The sequence below is a fragment of the Marmota monax genome, unplaced genomic scaffold (assembly GCF_021218885.2).
Source record: "Marmota monax isolate L192 unplaced genomic scaffold, Marmota_monax_Labrador192_F-V1.1 WCK01_AAM20220418_F8-fsc00006, whole genome shotgun sequence".
Classification (NCBI taxonomy): Eukaryota; Metazoa; Chordata; class Mammalia; order Rodentia; family Sciuridae; genus Marmota; species Marmota monax.
Genome location: NW_026693712.1, coordinates 32,031,961 through 32,044,781, shown reverse-complemented (window position 1 = coordinate 32,044,781; position 12,821 = coordinate 32,031,961). Strand labels below are relative to the sequence as shown.

Sequence of the window (12,821 nt, the reverse complement as noted above, 5' to 3'; positions counted from 1 at the left end):
ATATTGGTTTAATATTGGTATTATTTCTTCCTTGAATGTTTGATAGAGCTCATGGGTGAAATAAATCATCAAGGAATGGAATTTTTTAGAGTACTTTGGTAATAAATTCAGTTTCTTTAATGGATATAGGACTATTTTGTTTCTTCTTGTGTTATGGGAAAATTTTATTTTTTAAGACAATTTTCCATAAGATATTTAATTTTACAAACATGATTGTGCAACTGATTGAAACATAGCTGCTTTGCTTACACTTATTTAAATACTTAAAAATATATGTCTACATACAGAAAGAGAAAGATACATACAGAAAGGGTCACTATACAATAAATATCAGAAATGCTATTTTTAATAAAACCTGTATCATCAGTTGTAATTGACATATTAAAAGTATTCATAAACAGTATTTCCTTTTACCATTTATTCTATTGCCTTCTTTTTTCTTTAACTTTTCTCACTTTAGTCTTTCTCCTTCTTCTGCTGACCTTTAATATCAAGCTGTCTAGTAGCCACATTCATCTTTTTAAAGATACAAAGTGAAATAGTAGAAAAGTTGAGAAATGTGGCATCCTCTTTAGTAGTGTTGTTACTGTTATAAATAACACTGCCTTCAGATTACTACAAATATCTTGTGATGGATGAAGTAGGTTTTACAGTCATTTTTATAGCAAATCCTTGGGTGCCTATGGTTTCCTGTTACTGTACTGATTGTATTAGTCACCTATTTTGTCAACCAGAACAAATGAGAATAAGCCCATTAAAGAATATCAGGAAACAAAACCATTGCTGTTTGAAATTTATCCTTGTACTGAAAGGATCTCTTTGCTGACTCTGATATTCCTGATGAATTTTTTAAAGTATTGAATATATTATAAAAATAATTTAAAATATTCTCTAGGACTGGGGATGTAGCTCAGAGATTTTACTTTTGCCTAGCATGCATGAGGCCCTTAGTTAAAGCCTCAGTCTACTAAATAAACAGTCAATCTACCCAAACCCACAAATTATTAAATAAATGCATTGTTGAGAACTTTAACTCTTAGTGAAAGTCTGTTAACCTATCTAATTAGACGTTTATTTAAGATACATTTTTTTCTTAAGTGCCTTTTCTTAATAAAGCAACATTTGAGCCATTTCAAAGTTCTAGGAAAACATATTACATACATGGTTATGACATTAATCCATAAACCAATTAATAGAGCCATATCCCCTGCCCTATTTTGTATTTTATTTTGAGACGGGATCTCACTGATTTGCAGTATGTTAAGCAAAATAAGTCAGACTGAGAAAGTCAATGGTTATTTGTTTTCTCTCTTGTGTGGAAGCTAGGGGAAAAAAGCAGGAGGGCAGGGCTCACATGAAAATAGGAAGGAGTCCAGTAGAGTAGAGGAAGGTGACTCGGGAGGAAAGGAGAGGAGAAAACTGAGGAGGAAGGTGACTCGGGAGGAAAGGAGAGGAGAAAACTGAGGAAAGGGGAGCCAGCAGGTAATGAAATTGACAAAGTTGTGTTATGTGCATGTATAAATATATGACAAGGAAGCCCACTATTAAGTAAAATTATAATGCATCAATTATAAAAAAGAAATATATATATATATATATATATATATATATATATATATATAATTGTTGACTCTGTTTGTATATAAAATATGTTCACACCAAGTCATGTACCTTGGATAATGATGTCCATCCCATTCCACCATCATTGCTAACTCCCTGCCCTCTCCCTTCCCCTCCAACCCTTCTGCCCTATCTAGAGTTCCTCTGTTCCTCCCATGTTCCCGCTCCCTACCCCACTATGAGTCAGACTCCTTATATCAGAGAAAACATTCGGCATTTGGTTTTTTGGGATTGGCTAACTTCACTTAGCATTATCTTCTCTAACTCCATCCATTTACCTGCAAATGCCATGATTTTATTCTTTTCTATTGCTGAGTAATATTCCATTGTGTATATATGCGACATTTTTTTAATCCATTCACCTGTTGAAGGGATCTAGGATGGTTCCAGTTTAGCTATTGTGAATTGTTCTGCTATAAACATTGATATGGCTGTGTCCCTCTAGTATGCTGTTTTTAAGTCCTGTGGGTATAGACTTGGAGAGGAAGAGCTGAGTCAAATGATATTTCCATTCCCAGTTTTCCAAGGAATCCCCATACTGGTTTCCATATCGGCTGCACCAATTTGCAGTCCCACCAGCAATGTATGAGTGTGCCTTTTTCCCCACATCCTTGCCAACACTTATTGTTGTTTGTCTTCATGATAGCTGCCATTCTGACTGGAGTGCAATGATATCTTAGAGTAGTTTTGATTTGCATTTCTTTAATTGCTAGAGATGATGAACATTTTTTCATGTATTTGTTGGTTGATTGTATAGCCTCGTCTGAGAAGTGTCTGTTCATGTCCTTGGTCTAATTATTGATCGGGTTATTTAGGTTTTTTTGGTGCTTAGCTTTTGAGTTCTTTATATACCTTAGAGATTAGTGCTCTGTCTGATGTGTGAGGGATAAAAATTTGCTCCTAAGATGTAGGCTCTCTATTCATTTCACAGGTTGTTTTTTTGTTGAGAAGAAATTTTTCATTTGAATCCATCCCACTTATTAATTCTTGGTTTTAATTCTTGTGGTATAGGTGTCTTATTAAGAAAGTAGGGGCCTAATCCCACATGATTAAGATTAGGGCCTACTTTTTCTTTTAATATACGCAGAGTCTCTGATTTAATTCCTAGATTAACCTATCTAATTAGAAGTTAATTTTAGAAATATTACAAAACATTTCTTGTCCTTGATCCACTTTGATTTGAGTTTTATGCATGGTGAGAGATAGGGGTTTAATCTCATTTTGTTGCTAATGGATTTCCAGTTTTCCCAGCACCATTTGTTGAAGAGGCTATCTTTTCTCCAATGCATGTTTTTGGTGCCTTTATCTAATATGAGATAATTGTAATTTTGTGGGTTAGTCTCTGTGTCCTCAATTCTGTACAATTGGTCTACCAGTCTGTTTGGATTCCAGTACTGTGCTGTTTTTGTTACTATTACTCTGTAGTATATTTAAGGTCTGGTGTAGTGATACAACCTGTTTCACTCTTCTTGTAAAGGATTGCTTTAGCTATTTTGGGTCTCTTATTTTTGCGGATACATTTCATGACTGTCTTTTCTGTTTCTATGAGGAATGCCATTGGGATTTTGATTGGAATTGCATTAAATCTGTTTAGTGCTTTTGGTAGTATGGTCATTTTGATAATATTAATTCTGTCTATCCAAGAGCAAGGTAGATCTTTCTGCCTTCTAAGGGCTTCTTTGATTTCTTTCTTTAGGATTCTACAGTTTTCATTGTATAGATCTTCCACCTCTTGTTGATTCCTAAGTTTTTTTTGTTGTTGTTGTTGTTGTTGTTGTTGTTTGTTTGTTTTGAGGCTATTGAGAATGGGGTAGTTTTCCTCATTTCCCTCTCAGAGGATTTGTCACTGCTATACACAAATGCCTTTGATTTATGGGTGTTGATTTTATATCCTGCTACTTTGCTGAATTCATTTACTAGTTGTAGTCTGGTGGAACTCTCTGGGTCTTCTAGGTATAGAATCATCAGAAGCCTACCAACCAAGAAAAGACCAGGACCAGATGGATACGGAGTCGAATTCTATGAGACCTTTAAAGAAGAACTAATACCAACACTCTTCAGTTTATTTCAGGAAACAGAAAAAGAGGCAGCACTTCCAAACTCATTTTATGAGGCCAATATCACCCTGATCCCCAAACCAGGCAAAGTCACATCAAAAAAAGAAAACTTTAGACCAATATCTCTTATGAACATATATTCAAAAATTTTCAATATAATTCTGTCAAATTGAATACGAAAACATAACAAAACGTTTGTGCACCATGATCAAGTAGAATTCATCCCAGGGATGCAAGGTTGGTTCAACATATGAAACAGGAAACACTCAACCCTTGACTTTCTGAGTCTGGCTTATTTCAATTAGCATTATGTTCTCTAGTTCCACCCATTTACTAGCAAATGCTGTAATTTTCTTTTTTATAGCTGAGTAAAACTCCATTGAGTATATATACCATATTTTCTTCATTCATTCATCTGTTATAGGATCACTTAGGTTGATTCTATAATTTGGCTCTAAACATTGATGTACCTGTATTGTATCTCCTTTGGCCTTCCAAAGTGGTTGTATTAATCTGTAGTCTTACCAATAGTGCTTGAGTTTACTTTTGTTTCCACATCCTCATTAGCAATTATTATTTGCATTTCTTTTTTTAAAAAAAATATTTATTTGTTAGGTGTAGATGGACACAACACAAGGCCTTTATTTTTATGTGGTGCTGAGGATTGAACCGGGTCCTGCCTGTGCTAGGCGAGTGCTCTACCGCTGAGCCACAATCCCAGCCCCTATTATTTGCATTCTTGATGGCTGCCATTCTAACTGGAATAAGATGAAATTCCAGAGTAGTTTTGATTTCATTTCCCTGATTGCTGATGACATTGAACGTTTTTCATATATTTTTGGCCATTTCTATTTCTTCTTTTGAGAAATGTCTGTTAGATCATTTGTACATTTATTCAGTTATATTTTATAGTGCTTTTTGAGTTCTTTATATATTCTTGATATTAAACCCTTGTGGGAAGAGTTGCTGGGCAAGATAGTCTCTCATTTTGTGAGCTCTTTCTTAATGCTTTTGTTTCTTTTGCTGTGCAGAAGCTTTTTTAATTTGATGCTGTCAAATTTATTGGTTCCTGGTTTTATTTCTTGAGCTTTAAAATCTTATTAAAGGAAGGCAGTACTTTCTCCAATATGTTGGGGTGTTGATCCTATTTTTTTCTTCTAGTAGTTTTAGTGTTTCTGATTTAATTGCTAGGTCTTTGATGATTTTTGTGTAGAGAGACAGGGATCTAGTTTCATTCTTCCACACTTGAAATTCCAAATCTTGGTTTTTAAATTGTTTTGTAGAGTTCTCAGCTCCTTCGGACAGAAAATCTGATAAGGAGTAAGACAGCATATGCTTTGTAAATATTATCTTTATTTTTCCGAAAGAAAAATGTTGATGAAAACTATCCATAACCAGGCTCTGATAAAAAGATGCAAAGCATGGCTTTATAGCACAAAACGATAAAAGGAAACAATATGTTCATGCTATTATGTTTGATTTCTACTAAATGATAAAATTATTATTTATAATGATGTATATTCGAAGACAGTTTTAAAAATTATGGTAACTGCTTCCAAAAACTAGTACTTCTGTCATTTGAATGCTACTCTAGTAATTTGTGTCAAATGTGTAATTTAAAAAGCTGTAAATTTGCTTTTTGGCTACTTCTATTTTGCTTCATCAAATTTGCTATTGTATATGTTCATTACATGTTTTGCCCAGTGTTACTTGGCCATAAAATACTTTCTGGCTACTAACATAAGCATTTCAGAATCAGAAAACAGTTTTGATACAACTTTTTAATCAAAATCCCTAATTTAAAAGATCATATTCAAACAGTTATCAATCTCAAAGTAGTTCTAATCTCTAAAACACTATTTTAATTTTAAGTATAAGATATTGTCAGAATAGCCAGGTGTGGTTGTGCACATCTGTGCTCAGAAGCCTGAGGCAGGAGGATTGCAAATTCAAAGCCAGCCTCAGCATCTTAGTGAGACTCTAACCAACTTAATAAGAATAATAGAAAGCTCAAAATAATAGAAAGCTCTGGGGATATAGTGGCTCAGTGGTTAAACAACCCTGGCTTAAATCCCTGGTACAAAATAAAAGATCATCTAAGTAAACACAAAAGTTATCTTATTCAAAGTAAATAGAATATAGGAATATATTAAAGTGCCAGTATTTGCTTTAGAAAGAAATTTCTTGCCTAACATGTCCACTGTTACTAGTAGTCTAGCAGATGTTTTTCCAAATTAAAAAAAAAAAAAAAATACCATGTTCATCATTACTTAATCCAGTAATAATAGAATTTTCATGTAGTTTTTGTGTGTGTATGTTCCTTTTTACATTTCACTTTTCAGTTGATGTTGAGCCATAGGAGAAAGTTTTACTTGATCCATTAACAATTAGCAGTTTTACAGAGAAGCCAGAGGCAACCAAGGAAATAATAGCATAAAACAAAACCTACAATATACCAATAGTATATTTTTTATTTATTCTTAGATGGAGTAGAAATCCATTGTCATAACCAGAGTACCAGAGTAGGTCTTATCCTTCTCTTTTCTACATTATTATTATTATTATTATTATTATTATTATTTTACTACAGCAGGAATTTTGTAAATGACAGAAAACTGAGCTTTGGATAGCTCAATCTAATCATTACATTTCAATGATTAAATCCTCCATGACTGAAAAGTATTGTGGTAAATAAGGGGCAAAGTCAAGTGAATCTTATGCTTCTGTTTTTGAAAAACAGAATGACCTTAGACCAATCTCTTGAGTCTTGATTCCTCTTCTTTATCTAGACACCCATCAAATTATGTAATTGGGGTGCATCTCTAAACGATCCCAGTTTCTGGGTTCTGTAATCATTGCCAATTTCACCGTGCAAATAACAGTAAAAGGACAACCCTTAATATTCCCTTCGAAACTATTTGTTTTATCCCTTAAAAAAATACTTTAATACATCCAGGAAATAACTGACCAACATGGTACTAGTATCCAGTCTTTCCACGTAAACCATGGTTTCTTTCTCTTCTGATACAGATTTTTAAGCTATATTTATGGTTTTATAATAAGACAATAGGGAATTTTCCTTTTCTTTTGCTTTTATTTAATTAATTGATTGATTGATCACTAACATTTTCTCCAATATGAAGCAATATTCCTAGTGGTTAATAAAAACTTAATGTTTTGAGTGATTGAATGAATGAATATATATTTATGTGTATATGTAATATATATAAATGTTTTGACTATTAAACATATTTACACACACAGCTGAATTAATGTGCTCCTGTTTTAAACACAGTGGAAGCCATCGAGGCATTAAATATTATCTGCATTTAGATTTAGATTTTTCTGTACTAGTTGACATGTCACTACTGTAAGATATTGTTTAGCAAGAATGGAACATTCTTAATTTTTCTACATTTTATATACTATTGTTGAAGAAGTTCAACTTCTCAATTTCAGCTATGTTTTTCCAGCTTAAACTTTTTATCAATTCAATATTTAAATATCATTAATGAAAGCGTCTACCTGTCTTTTCTCCTCTCCCTTCCCTCCCAAATGATCTAATTTCTGTGGGGACTTACATCAGTATTTATATAATCTAAGGCACTATTTGTTTAATTTGATCACTAAAGAAGGAAAGAAATAGCCACCAATTTAATTGTAAAACAATGTAATGATAGTTTCAAATTATGCAAGAATTATGCATATCAGCCTTCCAAAACTATTACATTTTTCATCCCTTATAATGAAATTGGCAACTTCTGCTTGCAGTTGCATTTCTTTGTAAATAATGACTTATCAGAACAGAAATTAGATGTCATTTATCTGGAGTATTGTCCCATCTTAAAAATCTTCATTTTGGGGAAGAATATGTAGAATTGACACTAATGTATGGAATTGAAGCAAAGGTTCTAGTGATAAATCTTTGATTTTCTAATATCAAATTATAGCTTATTATTGTCATCATGTTTTTCTTCATATGTAATTACTTGACTTCATTGATGATTCATGATATTATTTTAAAGGTATTTTAAACATCATTAAACATATCCCTTATTTATATTAACAATGCATATGTTTCAATTGAAGTGACAGCAATACAAAGAGATTTGACCAATCTTATGAACATATACATAATAATAATATTATAAGTAATACCACTTGTCTGATAGCAATTTTAAGATGCCTTCAATTGGAGGATATGTTTCAAGTTCAGTGATGTTGAAATATTAAAAATATTTGTGTTACATATTATGAAATACAGTACTATTCACAAGAGAGTGTACACATATAGTCCTCTGTCTTTATTGGCCACAGCTGAGGCATAATTTATTCTGCTTGATTTTAGAGCTTCAATCTCTATCTCTGCCATTTTTGCCAAAAAAAATACCCCTCCTGTTAAAAGCTCCTACAGATTATACTGTTCACTCCTGGTTCTGTCTCTAAAGTTTCTTTGAGTCTACCAGTCCCCTTTTACAGCTTTTACAACTTCTATATCACTTCTCCAAGTAGGAACTCTTGGATATTTTCCTCATGCAAAGCTAATGCTCCGTGTTTTCTTTTTTTTGTTTGTTTGTTTGTTTGTTTTTTCAAATTGTTGTTATATTACTGAGAAAGAGCAACTGAGTTAAAGATAGCAACTTAGAAGATCACACTGAGAAAGTTACATTTGTGTTGTGGTTATTTTAACAAATATGAAAGATAACCAAGAAAGAGCTTTTGATGGAGAAGTAAGTTCCATGTCAAGAGGAGTTAAAAGCATGTGCCAAGCTATGGCCCTATATGAGGATGTGTACATGCTGTCAAGCCTCTAGAAATACAGGATATATACTGGGTCATGGAAAATCATTGAGAAAATTAAATCTGGAAGGTTATGTTAACAAAACAATACACTAAGGATTTATATTTTATCCACCAAGAGGACTTATAGATCATCAAATGCTTTTCAATGCAGGAACAATTCCAACATATTTATGTTCTAGAAGATGATTCCAGTGAGCTTGTAAGAGATTGAGTTTGAAAACACTAATGTATAATACTTTGAGCCTATTTCAGTTAAGGTGAGGAGTTTCAAACACGTGTAGAGGTTAGTGTTTGAAGTACATGGAATCAAAAATATTTACAGTAGTGAGACTCAGGATAATTATTCTCTAGATGAGTACTCTCTCAACATAAGTAATCAACAGTGACCTCCCTGCTCCCACTGGAATGGTGATAAAGTGGACAGCATTGTCATAATTTAAGAGAATATAGAGGAATATCAGATTTAAGGTGGTAGGTTTGATTAATGATGCATTAAAAATTACCTCAGGGGAGAATCTTCCTCAGGGCGATATAAATACAGAACATCTTTTAAAATATTAACTTTGGTCCTCAATTTAGTCATGCCAGGAAGGGGTTAGGGAATGGCAGTTCCATATAGCATACAATAGGTGCTGGTCATGATGGCAACATCAGGATGGAACTCTGGGGAAATCCCAATACAAGGGATTTTTTGGGAAATTCCACAGAATGTGTACTCTTTAGGGGGAGAGCTGGCCATATTGTAAAATATAAAGTTTCAGTACAATATTGGACATGATGTGATTTGATAGATCTTAATAGTTACACTTATCCACATTTGTCCTGAGATAAATTATGGCTGTTGAGATGCATTTCTGAAGTCATACATTAAAACCTTTGTTTGTGTCAGTTACTTCTCTATCTGAAAACTTCCTGTGGTACCACTAGCTTTTTTAACAATCCACAAATTCATTATAAAAATAATCATGTTTCAAGTATTGAACAGATGAGAATTGGGAAAAAATATTGTCTAAGTTTTTTCAAAATTATCTTCAATATATTTTTGAAAGGTTTGATTTTATTCTTAAAATATTTCATAAGCTCAGTAGCTTCTAGTCATGTAGAGCTCTGTTATAGATTAAAGACTAAGATTTGAGTAAAACAATGTAAAAAAGGACTTTACTTATGTTCAAGCCATATCTTCAATGACGTTCTAAGCATTACTGGTAATTATAAGAAGATTTATAATAATCCTTTGGCTATTCTTTGGTTTGACAAAATGCTTTAAATTGTGATGCATTTAAAGTTAAATAATAGTAAAGGAACTTACATAATTAGAATTAATGTCCATAAAAATGTGTGACAAAAATTTAACTATATACTACAAATCAGTCATTAAGAGAAAATGGGCAAATTGGCCCCATTATGTTTATTGAAACCCTGTCTTCTGTATAGATAATTTTCATTACATTACTGTAAATACCCAAAGCATTTTTAACATCATATTCTCAGGCCTGCAGCTTTAATTAATCCTCATTTCTGAAGTTTTAAAAACAAGATTAGTTAAATAATTGTATTTACAGAAACTACATAAACAACTATATTGCATACTGAAGTCAATCAAAGTAATTTATTAATATTACATGAGGACATAACTTCATTGTGACTGTAACTTTTGTCTTAACTCCTAGCACTTATATATAAAATTCCTTTGAAAATTAGAAATATAATTCAAAAGATAATATTTGAAATCATAAATACAGACAAAATAATCATTGTTTTATGGTGTCCTTTATTGTGATTTTTGTAGATTAAATACTTTATTATATTCTTCCCTCCCTTGAAAATCCTTCTGAATATTTTGAGATGTTTTGAATTTATTACAGAAGGGTCATTTTAATATTTTTTTCTTCCAGATAAGAATGTGCCTTTTGATAAGAAGATTTAATCCTTCTACAGTGAAAAGCAGAGTCTGTTTAAGGAATAAGAAGCCACTATATCAATGGGGTGAGGGGTATTTAAGTTCATACATTATGATAACCTTTATTTCGTTGTTGCTGCAATAAATACTGTATCACTTTGTTATACCATTGTATGTACAGAAGTGCTCTATTAATGGGCTCAGTGTTGTTAGGGATAAACTATATTGTAATAGTTTATCTGTTTGAAAATTACTTTAAAACTCCATGTTTCTGAAGAGTTTTTGTTTATTGCTTACCATATTATTGTAAATTGGTTTTTTTTATGTACTAATCTGTTAATGTTAATTTTTTTTTGCGGGTATCATTTTATAGAGCCCTAACCCCCAACAAGCAACTGGTGTGTAAAAATAATTAAAATTTTCCTTTACTGAAATATATTTCCCATTTTTGTGGGGAAATGAAGCCAAATTTATTATGTGTTTGGGTTTTTAAAATATTAATAAATGTCTGAGTTATTGTATGCAAAACAATAAATGTGATGTAAAATTCTTTTAATCTGGTACAGATAATATGTTCACAAAATAAACCTGAAGATCATAGAACTACTTTTAATATATGTATATATGGCTTATGGAAAAAATCTTTTTTAAAAATTTCTTTATATTTTATCAACTCCCATGTAAAAATAAGATACATGGGACAAAGTAAGATTGAAAGTAAGATACAATATCTACTTTGATTATATATTTTAGAAATCTGAATTTTTTATTTGTTTATAGTATAAAGTGAAACAGAATTAATGCACAAAAATGGTATGGTTCAAAACCTCAGTCAATAAAATATGGGAAGGCAAGTAATTAAAGTGCATAGACTTTCAATTGAGATCTTTAGGCAGACAATAACCTCATTGTCTCTGAACAAAAAATGTAATTGTGGTAAACTTCAATTTTACACATTCTTTTTTTTTTTTTTTTTTTTTTTTTGAGGAAAGTTGGTTGCATGGAGTTCATTCCTTAAGAGAAGAAAAAAATCAACAAATAAATGACCTCATATTACATCTCAAAGCATAATTTTACACATTCTAATAGTTAAAGAGAACTGATAGGAAAATTGAGTCACAAAGTCAGTTGCTAACTGTCACCAAGAGATAAACTAAAGTGTGCATTAGTCAATTTGAGCTGGGACCTATGTAGTTAAAATAGGAGTTCCCCCCATCATAATGGATTATAACAAGGATTAATTTCTCATTCAACCACATGTGTTTTGGGGTTCTGATTCTGCTCTCATTTTCTTTTTTCTTTACTGAAGCCAATGGTGAAATTTCTGCCTCAAATGTTGTCTTATACTTAACATCCCAAACAAGATAAACTCTATTCTATTTCATAGCTTCTGCCTTAAGTTCACCTATTTCAATGCTATCTAACCTTTTATTGGCCAGAACATACCCTAAGGCTACTACAGAGTCCAAAAAGGCAAGAATAGATAATCCTCTAGTAAAGGAGAAATGTGTCATATTTGTCCATCCACAATGCCAAATTAAGGACAGGGTGTAGCTCAGTAGTAGATTGCTTGCTTCATGTTTGTGAGACCCTAGATTTGATTCTTAGCATTAAAGGAGGGTGAGGGGGAGCAAACTAGTTTTGCATCTCTATGGCAAATGCCTTTGCACAATGAGTTATCCTGAGTCAAGTTATCCTGATGTAAGTGCATGTATGTTTGATGTATAGCAAGGACTAAAGGGGAAGATAGCACTTGTTCTAAAGGAATTAGCTCGCTTTAGCTCTCACTCATAGTTGTATGAGGAAATACTTTCCAAGTATTTTTCATTCTTAGTTTTAAATTAGTTTTAAATTTTAAAGAATCACTAGGACTCCAGATTTGTTATATAAAATTGCCCTCTTTTAAAATATTATTAACACAGAATACATGTTTTAATAGAAATTATCCCCATACCTAGCAATTTGTTATATAGGAAAATCATATAACATCTTGGAAAGAGTGATATTTCATTTAGTAACTGCTATTATTTAATTATTATTTATAATTAAAAGTAAAAAAAAATCTACCATAGAATAAGAATTCTAATAATTAGGGAAATTTAATGATCATTTCCATAAGGGGCCTTCAATTTTGCCTTTAAATAAATACTTCTAATACTTTTGTCTTAACTCCTAGCACTTTTGCCTTAACTCCTAGCACTTATATATAAAATTCCTTTGAAAAATAGAAATATAATTCAAAAGATAATATTTGAAGTCATAAATACAGGCAAAATAATCATTATTTTATATATATTTCTAAAAACTGTTTTTAGAAATATATATTTGCTCTAGATGACTAGTATGAAAATTCTCATGTTTGTCAAAATGCCTTTTTTAAAATTATTCTTATGTAGTCATTACTGAACTGCAAATCAACCATAATTATTGTAATAAGCCAC

The 12,821-nt window shown here is 31.8% G+C and overlaps 1 protein-coding gene across 1 annotated transcript in view; it reads left to right on the top strand.

Annotated features, from left to right (window-relative positions):
• Positions 1 to 10,936, top strand: part of Fam174a (family with sequence similarity 174 member A) — a 47,995-nt gene extending 37,059 nt beyond the window's left edge. Inside the window, exon 3 of the mRNA XM_058584369.1 lies at positions 10,376 to 10,936. Within this exon, the coding sequence (XP_058440352.1) occupies positions 10,376 to 10,379 (4 nt within the window). The 3' untranslated portion in view covers positions 10,380 to 10,936. The remainder of the gene's footprint in view (positions 1 to 10,375) is intronic.
• The last annotated feature ends 1,885 nt before the right edge of the window (positions 10,937 to 12,821 follow it).